The 21,478-nt window shown below is 39.8% G+C and overlaps 1 protein-coding gene across 4 annotated transcripts in view; it reads right to left on the bottom strand.

The window, feature by feature from the left end:
* Positions 1-13,372, bottom strand: part of LOC126191187 (protein shifted-like) — a 63,525-nt gene extending 50,153 nt beyond the window's left edge. Inside the window, exons 1-6 of one of the 4 annotated variants that reach the window (XM_049931972.1) lie at positions 13,350-13,372; positions 12,707-12,859; positions 12,407-12,504; positions 8,352-8,496; positions 7,707-7,850; positions 3,923-4,123 (exon numbers count right to left, since the gene is read on the bottom strand). In XM_049931972.1, the coding sequence (XP_049787929.1) occupies positions 3,923-4,123; positions 7,707-7,850; positions 8,352-8,496; positions 12,407-12,504; positions 12,707-12,824 (706 nt within the window). In that variant the 5' untranslated portion in view covers positions 12,825-12,859; positions 13,350-13,372. The other 3 variants (XM_049931970.1, XM_049931969.1, XM_049931971.1) reach the window with 3 other exon arrangements.
* Positions 13,373-21,478: the final 8,106 nt, after the last annotated feature.

The raw sequence follows: 21,478 nt of genomic DNA, 5'->3' as shown, positions 1-21,478 counted from the left end.
TGGGAGTATTGGGATGTGATAAGCATCCACAATCTCAACATGTGAGACTGGAAATACAGCGGGAAGACATATGGCCGAACTTCCAGCGCATTGGGGGAAGGATATAGGGCTTGACGTCACAGCGGCAGACCATCACCTTGACCTTCTCAGGCAATGTGGCCAAGATGAAGGCACCGGTGGCAATCCGATTATCCCTCGGACCCCGATGAACACGCCAGACAAAATTAACACCTCGCCACTGCAAATTGGCGTGCAGCTCGGCATTGGACTGCAAAAGAAGGTCCCTGTGGAATATAATGCCCTGGACCATATTTAAGCTCTTATGGGGCGCAATGGTAACAGAAACATCTCCCAACCTGTCACAAGCGAGTAAAGCCACTGACTGGGCAGAGAATGCTGTTTTTATCAAAACTGCCCCAGAGCGCATTTTGGACAAGCTCTCCATCTCCCAAAACTTGTCCTCTAAATGCCCTAGAAAGAAGTGAGGCTTCATCATCATGAAAGACTCCCCATCAGCTCTCGTACAAACTAGGTACCGGGGCGAATAAGTCTCGCTACCATCCTTAACTTTCACTTCTCCCATGGTGTGGCCAGGGAGGGGAACTATTTCCATATCCATTATCCATACAGTCTGGACCTCTCTCCCTGTGATTACACTATTTTTCGTCTGAGGCGCAGACGATTCACCTCGGACGAAGACGTCCAGCTGTACTTACGGAATTTGTTAACATTGCAGCCCCGGGAATTTTATGAGACAGCCATTCACTGCCTTTTGTCACAGTGGAACAAGTGTCTCAACAGCTCGGGTCAATACTTCTAACATACAGGTACTGGTTTCTGTAATTATGCCTCCGGCTCGTTTCTTTTTGAACACCCCTTATACATCGAAAATCATCAACCGAATGATGCAGTGGCTACGTGCTCTTCAAATTTATTTGACAATAATCCTGTGTCGCATTTTTGCCAAGTGTTGAAGTGTTGGCAGAAACAAATGACTGTAGGTAGCTTGCTGGCAAAAAAGAATTAGTTCTTTATTGTGAATAATAAAGTACCTAATACTGCAAGTATAGTTTTCTCTGAATAAATGGCATGAGTAAGATAAAACTTTTAGTACTTTGTCTGCATGGAACACATTACTGTTTTCTACATACTTTATATGAGATAAATTGTTTCACTTAACAAGTGTTTCGCACTACAAGTAAGATCCTGGAACAAATTATGCTTGCTACGTCAGTTCCACTGTAGTTCATTAACAAAGTTATGGCCCCTGCTGCTGCTCTTCAAGTATGAACTGACAACAGATAAGTAGCTTGTTCCCCGAGTTATGGCCCCTGCTGCCAATGTTCAAACCTGCACATTTTTCAAGATCTGTCAATGTGTAGCACAGATGTAGGCAGTAAGCAGTAAATGATACATACTTGTTGTCAGCAATGATCCAGAGACTATCTCTACAAGGTAGTTGTTTGTTTCCACCACTTTCCACAAGTACATGAACAAATGGGCCGTAACTTTGCACTCAGTCTGGAAACATATTTCTCTTTGTTGTTGAAATCCATGTAACGGCATGGCACATGCGTGGAGTAAGCAAACATTTCACTGGTCTGTACCATGAGCTGCAAACCTGAGGGAAACCGAGCATCGACAGAAATATTCGAAAATATGTCCTGGATGGAGTAAAATGTCCTTCTCTCTCTCTCTCTAAAACATGTGCGCACACACGCGTGTACACACACACACACACACACACACACACACACACACACACACACACTCTCTCTCTCTCTCTCTCTCTCTCTCTCTCTCTTTTAAAATCCTTGGGCTAGTCCATCTCTGCCTACAGTATTTCAAAAAATAAGCTACAGTACTTCAAAAAATAAGTTAAGTAACTGATTAATATGATCTCTCTTCACTGTGCCTACAGCACTAATTCCATAGTTTTCAGGCAACGTTCACTGTACTAATCAAACATTTTGATGTGGAAAGGAACTCTAGAAAATTTTATTGCAATCTCATGCCACAAAAATCTTCATCAGCATAACAATGATTTTATTTTTAATGCAAATGACATCTGTTGCCAGATTATTCTCAAAAAGATTTTTGATTCATGTGATTTGCTGTCTCGTTTAGAGGACTCCATTGTAATGCTGGTCCAGCACATTACCACTTTCACTACCATTTAAATATCACTGAAACGGCATAATGTGTTAGGAATTGTGCTATGCTGGCAGTCTTAGCTTTCACACTTCCATTAAAAATGTTACACTGAAAGCTTTAATAAGTATCACGGCACTGAACTCTCTGATGTCATTATAAATGTGGCCTTGTCATTCTAAGTTTTACTATGACAGTGAAGGAATCTGAAAAGTTAGGAGTAGCTACCACACAGTTAAATACCTGTGTGTTTAATACTGTTATAATGGGAGCTAACAACACAAAGTGCATTTTCATGGCAACTAGTTCTCTGGACTACAAGAGGCAGTATTTATTTATCGACATACATGGAGGAACTTTGAAGGAAACAACCTTATTAAAGAAATAGATAAGAGCTCCTTAAACATGTACTTTGAAGACGCAGAAGAAGAAAAACTATGGACCAAATTAAGTGGACAAGGGGAAGTTCATTCTTATTCACGGGATGAATAAAGACAACATTAAAAAATTATGCTATACAAATAAGCCCATACCATATTTAGCAATATTTACCACAACTTCAGGTTGCTAAATGTGACTGTCATAGAAACTGGGAAAGAGCCCTAAATTACACCCTAATAAGGATTAATGGAATCTGCCAGGGTACTTTGAATTGATAACACTGATTGGAGTGATCCAAGTATTACATGATAAGCATGCAAACTGATTATATTGTCTGAAATTTATAATCTCTCAGACAACAGCTGAGACTCACATGCTACATCTCTGCTGAGATTTAGCACTGGCCACATATCCTCTGTTGTGAGGATGAGGGAAACAAAGACTAAAATTTTACATCTCCCCTCCATCTGTCCCCTCATCTTCTCAACAGGTACCTCCTCCTGGGATCTGAGTGACCTGCCCTTCCTTTCAAGTGATCTCTCTTTCCTGCATTAGGAAGGAACTACTAGTTTCAAACACTAGGATATGTTTAATCTGTTTTAATCGTGTCTATCAGCAGCACTGGAATTTTGCCTCCTGCAGGTACATATTGGTCAGCCCCTCTATCTCTTTGCAAATTAATAGATTTTCTCAAATAGATTCTCCTTTTAATCTAGTTTTATGGGCTGTGATGATCCTAAAGCAATGTTGAATTTCAAATTTTCATATGCACATAAGATGCAGAATAAAAATAGATGACATTTAGAAACCCATTAAGCATGAACTTGTTTATGGTTGTGGTTACTTAAGAATAAGGAACTAAATTACATTAAATTAAGCAGAAAGTTCGGTATCATTGAAAACTGAAAGTTATGCTGACATAAATAAAAGGGCTAATTATTTTTTTTTAAAAAAGGTAAAAGGACTTGAAATGGAGGTGTGAAGCATTTAGTCTTGCACATAGATAGTAGATGGACAAAGTAAACTTTTTGTTGGACTGCAACAAATAAGAAAAGACAGTATGAGGACACAAAGAAAAGAGGGAAGATGACATTAAGAAACCTACACAGATGTGTAAACATCCAGACTAAAACACATGGTAAAGTCTAGAGGAGACCTTTATCCAGCAGCAGATGTCTTTTGCCTGACAATGACAATCACTGCATAAAGAAGTCTATTACTGTGCAATTGTTCATTTTAGCACTTAAAAGTGATTACACGATACATCTTATCGCCATTTCTTGTTTTACTCTAACATTGTTTTTATCATTGCCAGTTTTTGCTTTTTGTGCATCACTATCTTGAAGCTAGAGACAGACTCAGTATGATGATGCGAGATATCCTGACTTACCCCCTTCACAGTGACGACCCTGAAAGCCATCTGGGCATGAGCATATGCCAGGAGAGGTGCAACTGCCACCATTCATGCACTGTGGGTAGCAGAGGGCTGTATGACAGTGCTGTCCCATGTAGCCCTCAGGACACTGGCAGATCTTGTCATGATTGCACCAGCCACCATTTGCACACTTCTTATCACACTCTGGGTCAGGACCTGCAAACACATTGCAAGCTATTGTAATGTTTAGTTCTTTCTAAATTAATGGTAGATAGACTGCCTAATATGACAAATTATTTTATATTCTTATTTATGCCTTTCTTTTTATATTATTTAAAATATTTGCAATAACCTAAATAAAATATATTACAAATTGCTGTAGTCTCCCAGGCAATCAATTGGAATACACACGTGTGTGTGTGTGTGTGTGTGTGTGTGTGTGTGTGTGTCCTGTTTTTTCTCTTCCCTCCTCCCTTTTCTCCCCATGTGACCGACAGCCGTGGGAGTGGCTCATTCTCTAGATATGAACGGTGCATTTCAGTCTGTGCTCCACATTCATCCTGCTCAGCCTCCACCGTGTGTGAGGTAGTTTCAGTGCTGTTTTCTATGCTAGTATAAGCTCAGGTCCACAGTCCTTGTTGATTGGTTCTTTCGTAGCCAGATTTTGACGGCCTCCTCCTATGCACAGTCCAAAAAGAGGGCCATTTTTCACCAAAACCTTTTTGTCTTCATACTTCACTTCATGATTTGGCTCTAAGCAATGCACAAGCAATTGCCGATTTCATTTGCTGCTGGAGGTCACCGAGCATCTTTTTTCAACCTTGCAAATGGTTTGTCCAACATGTGTTTCCACACTCACACTCAAGGTACACATCAGGTTTGAGGCCCAGGTTATTTTCAAGGGACATAATTGTGGTTGGCAGGTGGTACAAGCATTTGAACTTGTGCCTGCATAAAATTCTTCCAATTTTTTCTGATATGTTGCTGACATATGGGATGTAGGCTTGTCCTCCTCTGACCTCATGTATCCTGTTGTCATAAACCAAAAGGCATGCCAAATGTGGCAGTCACTATAGCCTTTTTCTGGAACATGACCTCGTGGTAGGCTTGTTCTGGTGTTAAACTTTCTCTGTTGGAGATCACACGAGCACTGTGGACCTCTGTGTTTAGCACTTCCTCCACTTGTGATGAGAACTACAGGCATACAGGGGTAATGGTTTAAGTGAGTTGCCTTCCAGTAGATACTGTCTTCCAGTATTCTGTGGTCTTCTCTATACCAGAACATCCAAGAATGGTTACCGGCCAATTTGCATCCTCTCCATAGTGAACTGTATTTCAATGTGGATGGAGTTCCGGTATTGTAAGAAAACTTGTAGCTCTCTTTACCATGTGGCCATTTGATGAAAGTATAGTCAGTAAATATGAATAAAACTCTCAGTTTTAATGGTGGTAAGTATTGTGCCTAGACCTTATACTCAACTGTGTACATATTAGTAACCATGGGTGACAGACAGCTACCCACAGGCTTGTCGTCAGTCTGTTCAGAGTAATGTCACTCAAGGAGGAAGTATGTGGACATCAGCACAAATCTAAGAAGTTGGGGATGTGGCCCCAAATAATTGTAGTGATTCTTTAAATGGAGCCCTGGTGAAGAGTGAAAATGCTGAAACTGGCCACACGATCTAAGATGACCGGTCTTACAGGTTGTAAACATTCCACGGACTGAGCAGAGTTCTTAATGTGATGCTCAAATTTGCCAACCAAGAGACTCAAAACCGATGTCAGATGCTTTGCAAAGGGGTATGTTGGCATTCCTATTGTGGTTACTATGGATCTCAGGAGTATGCCCTCCTTGCGCATCTTTGGAAGCCTGTAAAGCCAAAGTTTCTTTGCTGCCTTGTCTGTAAGTGAACTTCAAGTCAGTTCAATCATTTTCTGCTGCATCCAGTTGGCTGGATCTAATGTCATCTTCCTGTAAGAAGCAGAAGTAGGACACTGAGCAAGACAAAGGCAGAGTGCCAATGCAAGGTCCATGAGTGGAGGGGGCAACTATGTACATCATTCACTACCGATCAGGGCGTCTGTGAACATGAGTAATCTGATAGTCACAATGGCACAATACAGCACTGGAAGTTCATACTACAAACATTCAATGTGGCTGTATGTCTGAGAGACGTTCAAGCAGCATATTCACCAGGAACACACACTAGTACATTTATTACAAATTATTTTAATTTACTTATATTTGTTCCCTTAACTGAGCACAGCTCTCCAAAACACTGATGAGATTTAAAAAGCAATATGTACCATTTCGTTAATGGCTTGCATGCAGTTAGTTGTACATACATAAATGAACACACTGACACAATTTCTTGGAGATGAGCTGACAAAGAAGAAGGGTGACGTCATTTCTTGTTCTATAACAAGCTTGTTAATGCATCACATGACTCAAGACAGTTTGACCCTGCTAATCACCTTGTCTGTTCTAACTCAACACTTGGTTTGGACGTGCCTGTGTATCTATTAAACAGCGCTGTGGGAATTTCCTGCTCATTTGTAGCAGATGTGCTAAATATATTTCGAATGTGGCGCTACCAAGAAAATAATTGAGGTGTCTGTAACTGTGCAAAAGAAGGACACCAGATGCAATCACAAGAATCAAAAGCAGGCTTCTAGAAGAATGAAATCCTCTACAGAGCAAGGCAACATGTTACTCCCACTCAAAGAGACGTCACAAAATGATCACAATGTGAAAAACTGAGAAATTAAGTGCTCATATGAAGGCTCACTGACAGCCTTTCTTCCCGTGCTGTTTTGTGAATGCAACAATGAAGGCCAGAAATGGTAGGTACAGATGTACCCACCAGCACCCGCAGTAAGGCGGCTAACCACATTACAGATGTAGACATATCACTCTAAAATTTTTACAGGTATTTACTCTGAATTTGTTATTAAAATAAAAGACATATTTCATTATATTCTTCCTATCAATGTTTGCAGCTATCGACTGGACAAAATTAATTCATATGATATTGCAGGGCTGGTGTTATTCTGATAACGATACAGTGCGGCGACCACAGTCATTACTAAACACATCAGATGAATTCGCAACTGCAAATAATGACTACCATCAGCTGTAGAATGGAATGATGACAATGAAAATTTTTGCCAGACCAGGACTTGAACCCGGATTTCCTGGTTTTCACGAGCAGTCACCTTACCATTTGGCTATCCATGCACAACTCGTGGCCAGACCCAAACTTTCATACGTTTATGATCTGTACTCGCACATCCATTATGTGTATTCCCATACAGATCAGACGTTATGCTTGAAAGTTGCATGCCCAGCATTGGCAGATAAATACAATATTGCAGTGCCAGTGTTATTCTGATGATGGTGCACTGCGGCGACCACAGCCGTTACTAAAAGCATCAGATGAATTCGCAATTGCGAATAATGACTACCATCAGCTTTCCGTCACTCCATTCTATAGCTGAAACAATATAATTAATATTTCAGAGCATTTGTCATGAGTTAACAGGCATCAAATGTAAACGTCTCTTCAGATAAAACTGGACTGGACCATGAAAAGTGTAAACGCTATTTTGAATTTCTGGAGAAAAAAGAACAGGAAACCCATTTAAGTCATTCATGTGCTGGTTCAATTACATAAACAAATGAACAATTTTACCTGTGAAAGATGAACAATGTACTGGAAGTAGTAGGAGTACAGGGGATACAACAACGCAATATGAAAGTCCTTGATAAAAAGGACAATTTTTGCAAAAGCAAACATACCCCTCTGTGCGCACTCCTTCCGTAGTCGAAGACGAAGAGGTGTGCCCGGCAATGGCTTTCCTTTACGGCTTTCAATTATGAGGCCAATGCCGAAAGCTGCAATACCAGAGCTGTTTCCTGAGCATGGCAAGGAGACACTGAAACCTACAGCAAAAATTTAAAATTTTAGGAACAGTCATGTCACTTACAACACCTGCACAGATATCATGGGCAGGGGATGTAAACTTTTTAACTAGCATATAATTTATGAAAATATCTTTCCTCTCAATTTAGGATGGATATTTTTATTTAAAATTATTTTTTCACAACATATCAACAGCAGGTATCTTTCACACTTTCCCAACCTACACCTCTAGGACAATTCCATGTGTTTTTATATGTGCCTGCTCATATTTTTGCTATTGCCTCTTGACATTAAGTAATGGCCAGAAATTCTGTTTCATAATTTAGTTTTCTGGGAGGAATTTTCCTTTTTATGCATACAAACAACACACACTAATATTAGCACAGTTCATACAGATTTTTGTGCACTAAAAATGGTCAAGGTTACAAACTGCTTGATATTCACAATAAATACATGTGCAAATTATGAAACTTGAGGAAACTGCTTATCCACAAAGTTATTCTTCTTGAATAACAACCTACCTTTAGGTCTACGTGGTATTCTGCCCTTTGTCTTGATAGAGATAACAGGAGGGTCTAAAATTGCTTCATCGAATGACTGTAATCGATCGAAATTGTAAATATATTTCTTTGACCCTGATTTCCAGGTAAAATTCACATAGCCAACCTACAATGGACAAAACCATAAACATGAGTACCATACAGAATAACACAGAAAAATGAATTTAAGTGTGTACCCAATGGTTGACTTGAGTGATTTGTTTGCTGATGACCATTGTGGGGTTTAACACCGTGAAAATACAATAACTAAGTTATCAACATTCTTACAAATATGTGAAGGGAGAAATGGTAGGATTGCAGGTGAGAGCTGAGGGGGCATGGGCAGGGGAGGGGAGGGGAGGGGAGAGGGGCAAGGGAGGGGAGAGGGGCACTGGGGTCTTCTCCTCTCCCCCCCCCCCCCCCCAAACTCCTGCCATACAAATAATCATTCTTGAAGCTTAAAGTGTCATCTCTCAGTTGTTGGAAAGATAAATTGAAAAAAAATCAGCAAGGAAGAAGTTAACTGTTTTTCAGTCCATTACAGCAGTGTACAAAGTAATATATTTGGCTGGCAAGATTTAGCATGGAGTCTATAGGTATACCAAAACATGATGATATGGTGTGGAAGAAACTTGCTGAAAGTGTCCCAAAAATGGCAAATGTCACACATTCGATAAGGAAAGTTAGGGTAACCATCTTCTGTGACTGTCAGAGGATTTTGCTCGTTCACTATCTGCTTCATAATAGTGCAATGAATGGAGACAGGTACTGTAATGTCTTGAGGAATCTGTGAGCTGCCCTCAATGTTCTCTCATCCTCCATGTTCACCAGACCTTTCCTTGTGATTTCCACAATTTCCCCCAACTAAAAGACCATTTTTTTATTTTTTATTTTGCATGTCTAGTTCCATATGACCACACTGAGGAGTAAATATCCAAGGTCACGGAACATATGAGTAAATTAAATTACAACATAAAAGTAATAACAGATAAAATAAAATGTTTATGAACCCAAAAAAAAGACAAGCCATGAGTTTATGTAAGCACAATCAATACTATAACATAGGAATGAGCTTAATATTTCAAGCAAATCCTTTACAGAATAGAAGGAGTGACTCATGAGGAAACTCTTCAGTTTCGATTTGAAAGTGTGTGGATTACTGCTACGATTTTAGAATTCTCGTGGCTTTTTATTAAAAATGGCTGCAGCAGTATACTGCACTCCTTTCTGCAGAAGACTGAAGGAAGTGCGATCCAAATGCAGACTGGATTTCTGCCTAATATTAACTGACTGAAAGCTGCTAATTCTTGGGAATAAGATAACATTGTTAACAAGAAATGACAGTAAAGAATATATATATATTTATAGGCCAATGTCAGAATATCCCGACTAATGAACAAGGGCTGACAAAAGGGGTGTGAACTTGCACCACTTATTGCCCGAACTGTCCATTTCTGAGTCAAAAGTAACCTTTTAGAATGGGATGAGTTACCCCAAAATATAATACCATATATCCATAAGCGAATGAAAATAAGCAAAGTACACTACTTTTTGTAATGTACTATCACTTGCTTCCGATGCCATTCAAATTGTAAAAAGTGGCAGCATTAAGTCTTTGAACAAGATCCTGAATGTGGGCTTTCCACAACAGTTTACTATCTATCTGAACACGTATAAATTTGAACTAACACCTATAAATTTGAAATGTTCAGTTTCACTAATCATATGCCCATTCTGTGGAATTAAAATGTTGGGTTTTGTTGTGAATTGTGTGTTAGAAAATGTAAAAATTGGCTCTTACTGGGATTAGCTTTACTACATGGTTTGTATTCATATATAACATTTGTTTGAGTACAAAAATCTTTTAGTGTTGAAATTTGTGCATCATGGTCTGAAAGGGCATCTTGGAGCTACGCATGCCAACAGCGATGATGTTACAACAGTGAATGGCTTATTACGAGCACAGGACCTGGCCCGGTACAACACTGGTTTGGAAAAACTTATGTCACATTACAAAAAATGCTTGGAAAAACATGACAACCATGTAGAAAAGTAACAGAAGCATTATGCAATGTCAATATAATTATTTCAACATACTAAGCTGTATGTAGGTTTTTTTAATTTATTTTTTTATTTTTAAATAGGGAGACTTACTGTTTTTCAGAAATCTTAACCCATGACTTTTTTTAAAATAATCATCCTCCTTGCTTTTTCAATAAAATCTAAAATGAAGGCCAGTATCTTGATTATTGGAAGGTGGTGTTAAATCTTTAACTTATCAAACCAGGCACGAATTGGACCCATCAAAATATTTATGGGTTATTGCCCTTACTAGCTCTGTAGGAAAGTCAATAAGAGATGTCATCAACGTCTGTGCAATTTGCACTCTCTGGAATCAACAAACTTACTGAGTTACTATCAATGAGCAATGGAACATATCATTCTATTTACAGCAACCTAATGCCATGAAAAAAAAAGTAAAAGGACAAGCAGCAACTAATATCTGTTTCAGCATTTTAAAGTTATGTGATATAACTTATATAACTTGACTGGATATTCCTTGAGCATCTCTCCTGTTTTCCTCAGCCAGTGTACACCAAATACTATTCTAGAACGGCGAAAATTAAAATATATGGTTTCCTGTTGAGAATCAAAATTTTGCTCCGGAAGGAATGAAAGATGTGATCTGTTTTCTACTCATGGAAGTAAAGTTCATGCTGGACAGCAGAAACATTTTTAAATTAAGACTGACTTTGCTTCTCAATGATGAGTCATGCAGCACAACTGGTGCATGATAGCTATGCCAACCGTCACAAATGTAACAGGATACAGGGGAGGAGTGGTGCCACCACATAGCTTTTACCTGGAGTCGTATGTGCTTCCTTGACAACTCTGTGCAGCTGTTGCAGCAGTGGCACATTCCAAATTATAGCATTTATAGTGAATACAGTCTATTTTTCTTACTAACTCTTTAATACATAATCTCACTGTTAAGTTTTCTTGGCAGTGGAAATAACCTACAGTAACCAACCAAAAGCATGTGAAACGAGCAGTAACTGGAAGTACTACTTACACAATCAATGTTCTACATCTACAATCTGCAAACCCCTGTGACGTGCATGGCAGAGGGTACATCACACTGTGCCAGTTATTAGGGTTTCTTCCCATTCAATTTACTTATGGAGCTAGGAAAGAATCATTGTTTAAATTCCTGTGTGTGTGTGTGTGTGTGTGTGTGTGTGTGTGTGTGTGTGTGTGTGTGTGTGTGTGTGTGTGTGCTATAATTAATCTAATCTTGTCCTCATGATCCCTAAGTGAGCAGCACATGGGGATTGTAGTATTTTCCTAGAGTCATCATTTAAAGCCAGTTCTTGAAACTTGTAAGGTATTCTCAGGGTAGTTTACGTCTCTCTTCAAGAGCCTGCCAATTCAATTTCTTCTCCATCTCTGTGACACTATTCCACAGGCCACACAAATCTGTGACCATTCATGTTGCTCAGCTATGTATACATTCAATACCCCCAGTTAGTCCTGTCTGGTACAGGATCCACAAGCTTAAGCAATATTCCAACATCAGTTGTACGAATTATTTGTAAGCAATCTTCTTTGTAGAATGATTGTATTTCCCTAATTCTACCAATAAACTGAAGTCTGCATCTACTTCACCTACAACTGAGCATATGTGATAGTTCCATTTCATATCCCTACAAAGACTTGCATCCAGGTATTTGTACGAATTGGGCTATTCCAACTGCAACTCATTAATATTATAGCCATAGGAAACTACATTTTTATTTTTATTTTATGAACTGCATAGTTTTACATTTCCGAACATTAAAAGGAAGTTGCCAATCTTTGTACCACTTTGAAATCTTATCAAGATCTGAGTGAATATTAGAGCAGCTTCTTTCATACAATTATGGATTACAGATGCGTGTAGCCTCAGAGCTGTCTATGAATTCAAACTCTGTATGCTTAGTTACAAGAAATAATAGTAGAATACTACATATTCTAAATGTCTATTGCGTAAAACATACCTCAGATGGGATAATTGGAAGATATTTCTCAAAGTTTGGATCCAATATGTATGGGAGTACCCTACCATTAGCTATTGCATAAATTTCCATCGAGAACCCTGCAAAAATGATGAAAATGCTAATTTTTGCGGCAATTTTTCACTAGTATTGTTATTTCATTGGTAATAAATATTTTAATGAGATTTCTGTCTTAACACATATATTTCATTTAACTGAATTTTGCAAGATGGGTAAATAAATGGAATAGGCCTTGTACTATAAAGGCAAAGCATTATATCAAAAATAAACTTTTCCACTTACCACTAAACATTTTTACTTGCTGTTCGTCAATCCACAATGAAAGGTCATTGTTATTGTCATTGCCGCGTGGTATACAGGTGACAAAAGAAATTAGGAAGGCAATGACAGTTATCTGCATTTTGAATCACCCTTTCTAGACATGAGAAACTGCGTCTATAGAAAAGAAAGACAAGCGTAAATGTCATCGCAACTAGTAATATCGGAAATCACAGCACGGGACGGCAAATAAACACAAAAGGGGTACAGTGAAAGTTGCACTTTATAACACATGATGAAATAATGACAGAAATTCCTTCCACAAACATTTAATTACTGTGTGAGCACAATACGATCCGTCGTAACACCATCCGATACAAGCGGACTGCAACGGTGCATTGCTAAGGCGCGGTTTTTAAAGAATCCGTATCTACGACTTCTGTTAATTCAACACTGACTGGTTTTTATTCATCTGCAGCTTCATTTGCATGACACGAGAAAGCTATGTTACTGAATATCACAAATACAAAATCCTCCTACCAGCTTTGTTGCGAATTATATAACGTGGCTTTCACCAAAAGAAACAACCAAAAAACAAAGCTTGCAGCTGAGAGCCAGGGTTATCGACAGCGCAATGCATTAATCGCACCAAAACATGGTACTTCACCCTGCATCTCTGCTCGCGTGCGTCCAATCTATTGTCACCGGTAACCCAGCCGGCTACACGAAAACAAAGGTCACGTGACCCTCACACCTGTTGCACCGGGCAGAACAGGAGATTTGCGGTCAGTTCACTCAGTTGATACTGATACAACTGATAAAGAGATGGTGACTTCAGTGAACAGGATGCTGCACATTATAATTATAACGGATAATAATTTCTGGTCCTTCCCTGAACGCATTGCTTTACAATAACGACATACTGTCACTGGAGAGGAGAAACATTTCGGATTAAAGCCGTGGTGCATTATAGCACAAAAAATGAATGATTCTGTAAAAAATGTCGGAAAGACACCTCAGGTTTGTTGCATGATGACTCTCAGTACTCAAGATCAGTCACAAAGACGACGTATATCGGTACCACATGTACTTATCCACCTATCAAGTCGATTGTAAAGGAAGTAAAACAACTAATATTGTGAAAATAGAATGCTGGAGCTGGTAATAATTCCAACAATACCACCAGATACCGGTAATTTTTATTCAAAACGCATTGGTGACCTACGAATGGAGTCACTGCTGTCTTTTTGAGTGAAATATCAACATCTTTAGAGAATCATTTTAATGTTACTGTACATTTCAAATTAGTATAGTCTTTGAGTTCCTAATCATGACATTACAGTGCATAAATTAATAATAATGAAAGTACTGACTTGGCCATCACTATAGGTGTCTACTAATGCAAAGATAAATAAAAGCACAAAAACATACTGTATTACCAGTTTGCACAGTAATGTATCATAGCGTAAGGCATGGAGCCTGTCAGAGGACAGTTCTCAGTTCTGCCCTCTTACTTCTCCATGGAAACAACTAAGCAGGAAAAGCATACATTTTGCAGATAACAGAAGTAATTATAAAACAGTCCCACAGTAATTAGAAGACAGCAGCAGCCAGTTTTCACACTGATCAAAAACTGTGCCCTGTAACACCAGCTTTATACATTGCAGGAAAAAGTGTTTTAACTGCATGACATATTTTGTTTATGTGTTCACGTTTAGGAAGAACTAGAGTGGGAGATGTGCCTGCAAAGTTAATTAAAAAATTCAATATGCAGTTCAAATTCTCACACAAAAACACAAGCTGCTCATTTGTGGTAGCAATGTGCCATAGCAGTATCAAGTCATTATTCATGTATGACATTATTATTTGGATAAACTCCTAAAAAGTAAAAGAAAAAAAATGGATTGAAGAAAAAATTATCATAATGCTAAAACAAGAAACTAAAAGAATTCAAAGCCAGTTTAAAAATCTGACAATGCCTTCCAGTTTTGTTTGTATAGCTATGGAATACTGATCTTTACCAAAGGAGCAAACCCATACTGAGATAAAACTGTGCCCTTGGCAGAACTGACAAAGGTCCCTCCACCCCACCCTCCAAAGAAAAACTACCTTTCTGTGGTTTTTTTATGCACACATCAAAAAAAGTTTTACATCACCCCGGTTCCCTGAACTCCCAAAGACATATGTTGTGTGTGGATAATGTATCACAGAGACAGTCCCTTTGACTGTTCAGAGATGTCACTAAACCCACCCAAAGATGTAAACAACCAAGCATGAACAGTGTCTATTAGACGGAGGGGGTCTGACAGCCTATCAGTTCCAGTCATTCCACAAGGAAGGAGGTACACGGCTCATGTTGTCTGTAGTTCAGCCATGCCTAAACGGTCAATACCGCAGTAGTTTGATCGCATCCGCATTGTTACTTTGTGCCAGGAAGGGCTCTCAACAAGGAAAGTGTCCAGGTGTCTCGGAGTGAACCAAAGTGATGTTGTTCAGATATGGAGGAAATACAGAGAGACAGGAACTGTCAATGACATGACTCACTCAGGCTGCCCAAGGGCTACTACTCCAGTATATGATCGCTACCTATGGATTATGGCTTGGAGGAACACTGACAGCAATGCCATCATGTTGAATAATGCTTTTCGTGCAGCCACAGAACATCGTGTTATGACTCAAACTGTGCACAATAGGCTGCATGATGCGCAACTTCCCTCCCAACGTCCATGGCTAGATCCATCTTTGCAACCACGACACCATGCAGCACGGTACAGATGTGCCAAACAACATGCCAATGAGTGTCGCATATGCCTTCAACTAGACAGACGTCAGATACGTGTTTGGAGGCAACCCAGTAAGGCTGAACTCCTTAGACACACTGTCCTGCGAGTGAGGCAAGGTGAGGGTTCCCTGCTGTTTTGGGGTTGCAGTATGTGTGGCCGATGTACACCACTGGTAGTCATAGAAGTTGCTGTAATGGCTGTACGATATGTGAATGCCATCCTCCAACCAATAGTGCAAACATATCGGCAGCATATTGGCGAGACATTCGTCTTTACGGACGATGATTTGTGCCCCCATCATGCACGTTTGGTGAATGACTTCCTTCAGGATAATGAAATCGCTCGACTAGAGTGGCCAGCATGTTCTCCAGACATGAACCCTATCGAACATGTATCAATGCAAGATGATGTGCTACTGGACATTAGAGGTACTGGTGTGTAGATCAATCTGGACCACTATCTCTGAAGGTCTCGCTGTAGTGTGTTACAACATGCAATGGGTGGTTTTCATGAGCAATAAAAATGGCGGAAATGATGTTTATGTTGATCTCTATTCCAATCTGCTGTACATGTTCTGGAACTCCTGGAACTGAGGTGATGCAATACTTTTTTGATGTGTGTACATAGATTTAGGACATTTTGTAATTTGTAAGGTGGGTTTAATAAAAATGAAGCACTGAAAAGTATTACTTAAATGAACCATATTGGTGAAATGATAAAGACCTGATAGCCATATGGCAGGTACAATCACAAAGGAGTATCTGTGAAGAAGCCAGACTAACTCATGGTTTCCATAGAGGCAGAAGAATCAGCAATGATCAACATCATGAGGGTGCAGGAGGCAACGGAAACCACTGAATTAGGACATGTGGCCTATAATTGAAAAAGCGTCATGATGATCTATCCATTGGTAAAAGATTCCGGACCAGTCCCCCATTTGGATATCTGGGAGAGGCTGGCAATGGCGAAGTGACCACGAGAAAAAGATTGTATAACCAATGAAAAGATAACATTCTATGAGTTGGGGTGTGCAAGACAGAAGTTTGAACATCCAGAAAATCTGAAAATGGAAATGCTAAGGCTTATTCTAGATATAGTGGGGTCAGTGAAGTGACATGAAAAGAAGGTAAGAGTTTCTGATCAGATGAGTAAAGGGTAATATCAACAGCAGCAGAAAATAGTACAATGGGAGTAGGATTCATTATGAACAGGACAGTAGGGCTGAGAGTGAGTTACTGTGAACAGTTCAGTGATAGGGTTTCGCTCATCAGAATCGACAGGAAACCAACACCGACAGTGACAACTCAGTTATACATGTCACCATTGCAAGCTGAAGATGAAGAGATACAGAAAGTACATGAGGATATACCCACATTGAATGGATATACCCATATTAAATGGGTAACTCAGTACATAAAGGGAGATGAAAGTTTAATAGTCAGGTGGAATTGGAAAGCGGTTGTAGGGGAAGGAGCAAAAGAAAGAGTTATGGGAGAACATGAGCTTGGTACTAGGAATGAGAGAAGAGAAAGAGACTAATTGAGTTCTGCAATAAATTTCAGCTAGTAATAGTGAATAGTGAACAGATTCAAGAATAACAAGAGGAGGTGGTATACTTGGAAAAGGCCAGGAGATATGGGAAGATTCCAGTAAGATTACATCATGGTCAGGCAGAGATTCCGAAGTAAGATAATGGATTGTAAGGCATACCCAGGGGCAGATATAGGCTCAGATTACAATTTAGTAGGGATGAAGAGTAGGCTGAAGCTTAAGAGACTAATTAGGAAAAGCTAATATGTGAAGAAGTTGTGATATTCGCTATTTTTGACTTCATTAAAACAGCAAATACGAGTAGTTAATACTTTCAGCCAGAAGACAAATACTTGTTTATAAATAATGATTAATGTATAATGAGGCGTCGCATGGCGACGGTGGAATCTTCTAAATAATGTAAAATTTTCTATGTGCTTGTGTTAATAAATGTTCTGTCGTTTCATGTACACATCGTCTCTCTGTGAGAATAACGGATAATATGCTGGTCAATATCGCAGTTTAATTACCGAGAGAAAAGAAAAGAAAAGAAAAGAGACGTGAATTTGCTGAGACAACATAGCGGTAATCAAGCCATCAAAAAGTAAGTCAGAATTTTGCATACGCAGTGTAGTGCTTCAGTAGCAACGTTGCTTTTCCAAGTCGATCCACATCCTTTCTATCTCCTTCCCGCTATAGAAAATCTGCTTTATTTTATCTTTCAAAGTAAAATTCTTCGTAGTCTGATAATAGAAATTATTTCTCCCCATTGTTAGTATAGCTGTATTGCATTTTCAACGTGGTGGATAGTGTGCGCAATTTGCAGTGAAGAGCATCTTCGTTCATTTGTCTGAAACGGTTAGGTTCCATCTTGTCTTCTCGCCAGATAGAATTTCATTTGTTGCTCACGCGAGAGCGGTGCTCTTAGCGGACTCACCACGTCACTGACAAATGACGAAAGCCTTGCGTAGCACCTGATTTACTGACGAAAATGGCAGATTGTAAACAGAGACAGGTGACAACAGGAGACGGGAGTGAAGACGTTAATAGTATTCCATACCCTTTACGATCGCGAACGGTAGGTTCCCGAGTGGAAACTGAACTAACCATGTCTGTAACAGGGGAAAGTGACCCTAAAGTCCAAACTCTTCCCGCTGCAGCTACAAATGACCTCGGTGCGTTAATGGAAATGCTGAAACAACAGTTTGACGCAGTAAATAAGACTATAAAAACACAAAATGAGACTGTTAACGCCCGATTAGATGCTGTAAGCGTATCATTAAAAACACAGCTAGGCACAATCAAAACAGATCTGCATAAAGAAATTACGGCTGAATTAAATACACATTTGGGTGAGGTGCAAACTAAGATCAGTGATCAAATTCAGAAAATGCAGAAACAGGTGAAAAGTGAAATAGCTGAAGTATCTGGAACATTAAACACAAAAATTCAGGCAGCTACCAAAGAAATAAACTCAGTTAGAAATGCAGTATCTGACATTGAAGGTGTAGTGGAGGATCTGTCGAGGCAGATCGACTCAATCAATATTGAAGAACAGGTTAAGAGCACCGTGAAAGCACACGCAGAGGCATTGTCGGAACACTACGGTGAATGGATAAAGGGTAAAGATATTTTTATCGAAAAGAAGGTCAGGGAGGAGCTTAGGGAGACTGTCAAGGATGTAACATGAAATCTTAGCTGCTCCTGGTAAGTCGGGAGACACAGTGGTTTCTGAATTGGGACAGATTCGGAGGACACTCACACGGGATCTTCCCGAGTGGAAGCAGCAAGTAGTGGACGAAGTCAGAATGCTGAGAAACTGGGTAGAAAATCCGCACACACATACGCAAACTATAGGGAACAACTCTTTAGACGGTGACGAATGTCAGTCAACTCCTTATCGTTCACCGCCTGATTACATGCAAAACAACAGTCCTGTTGAGTCCCGAGTAGGGAAACTAAATGATCCGCCCACAATTGTGAGTTTAATGCAAGAGGAAAGTGTGATTGAGCATCGCACTTTTCCTGTTTTTCATCCGCAGAAGCGAGAAATATACCCCATCGTGTTCCTAAAGAATTTTTCCGGGATATTTCCCAGGAGCTGGACAGACAGACAGCGTATTCAGTTCGTCACTGGCTTTATTTCTGGTGATGCAGCATTATGGGGAACGGAAATGGTAGACACGTGTAGGAATTATGAAGAGTTTGAGAAAATGTTCTTGGCAAAATTTTGGAGTAATGGGGTACAGCAAAGATTAAGGAAGGAGGTGTATGGTGCGGAAATTTTCAATGAGAAGCATGGAAGTCTCCGGCGATACTTCGAGAAGTATCTAGCAAAAATTAAATTCTGGGATTCTCCGATTTCTTCCAAGGACGTAATTATGATTCTCAAAAGCAAACTCCCTGTGTCTATTAGAGAGAAACTAGTAAATGTGTCCGAAGAAGACACGGATGTATTCCTTTCTGTGCTGGATTCCTTAGGTTTAATTAGCGAGGATGTGCGCTCCAAGGTTGGCAGCGACAAATTCTTCCCTGGCAGCCAGCAGAATGCATCGCACGCGGACAACAATGCGCCGAAGGAGAGAGCGAGCTACTGCGACCGCTTTTACCAACCTGCCAGCGGTTATCAAAACGCAAACGGCAATAACTTTAAACGGAAGCAGAAAACCAATTACAGTAATCAGCAGAGATACCACCCAATTTACAACCACCAGGTACAACATCAGTACGGAAACCCACCCTTTAATTCTGCGCCTGAGCAGTATGGAAATTCTCCACAAACGATTGGTAATTTTTCAAATGGGCCAGTGTACAATCAAAGTTATAGGTCGAAAAATAGCAAGTGGCATGGGAAAGGCGGAGGCCACCCAGCACAACATTAGAACAACTTTTCACAGGACAGAGGACCGCGGAACAATTTTCAAATGGCACCAAATGCGAACTTTCCTTCACAAGGAAATGGTTTTGCCGGCAACCAAAAGATCGGGCGACATCAGCCGTCTCAAGTATTCTATTCACAAGTGAATGCACCCAGTGGATTTTACCCCTTTACACCGGCATTTGTACCACATAACCAGCACCAATATGAAACGGAACAAACACTTAAGGCCATGAATGACAAACAGGTTAAACATCCTGCGGAAAATTAGAGGCAGCGCCTTTCAGCCTCCTAGAGGTCGCTGCCGGTTCCAGTGGGGGTACTAACGAATACTCTGATTCTGAGTATGTTAATGCGATACGGTACGACCATGAGACCGACTTACGAGATGACCTTGCACCTGACCTAGAAGCTCAAGACATTAATGACATTTATGATGAACAGGTCCAGGCTTCGATTAAGATTTCTATTGCCAACATTCCTGTCACAGCCATTGTTGATACAGGAGCAAACATCAATGTGATGTCATGTCTTTTCAGACAGGTGTCTTCTGTTTCAAAAGTTTTATCATTGCCGATTCAGGGTTGCTCCATATCGGGAGCGATTGGTCCATTGAAACAGAGAGTTAGTTTACAGACACAGCCTCAACTGCAGATAGAATCTGTTTTGGTTTCCTACCTCTTGCGTACTGGAAATTTCCTTGTGTGAACTGTTAATGGCCGGCCGAAGTGGCCGTGCGGTTAAAGGCGCTGCAGTCTGGAACCGCAAGACCGCTACGGTCGCACGTTCGAATCCTGCCTCGGGCATGGATGTTTGTGATGTCCTTAGGTTAGTTAGGTTTAACTAGTTCTAAGTTCTAGGGGACTAATGACCTCAGCAGTTGAGTCCCATAGTGCTCAGAGCCATTTTTTTGAACTGTTAATGATAAGTATTGTGTTGAAGAGCGCACTGACTACTTGGTAACGGCTACTACATGTAAGCTTTAAGTATTAAATGCTATGTATGGAAAAATTGTTTATAGTGATGGATATGAACTGATATTTCTTCAACAAGCTGAAGCAGGAAATTAAGGTTGCAGAAAGAATTTCAATTTAGCTTTAAGTTAGTATAAAAAAAAAATGTGCTTGCGAGGTGATTGCCCGGAGCTATATAAATATGTAAAGGTGAGAAATGGAGGAGGATGCGTAAATAAGCACTTTTCTCAAGGTACAAGAAGATTTATAGATTTATATTTAGTAATGTAAGTACTTGAAATTCTGTTGTAAAAGCCCAAATTACCTGCTTAAAAAAAGAGGTACATGTTCAAACAGTCCAGACAGTGGACAGGAGTAGAAGAAATAGCTTAAAGTTCAGTTAAAGCGTGCTGTTAAATGGAAAAACAAGTGGTAACCCACATGTGTTCACGCAAGGACACAATAAGCTGTAGTAAACTAAGTTAGGTGAAATACAGTACAAATAGAGGCAAACCATGAAGCATCAATAATGTAGCGTAAGTACTCCACGAGGCCACTAATTGCTATGAAAGTAAACTATTTCCCTGTGATCTGAGCCCAATGTAAAGAGTATATGAGGAATGTTAGCTGACGAATTGATCTCAGTAGAATC

Source organism: Schistocerca cancellata, chromosome 6, assembly GCF_023864275.1.
Source record: "Schistocerca cancellata isolate TAMUIC-IGC-003103 chromosome 6, iqSchCanc2.1, whole genome shotgun sequence".
Classification (NCBI taxonomy): domain Eukaryota; kingdom Metazoa; phylum Arthropoda; class Insecta; order Orthoptera; family Acrididae; genus Schistocerca; species Schistocerca cancellata.
This window is presented reverse-complemented; position numbering and strand designations above follow the sequence as displayed.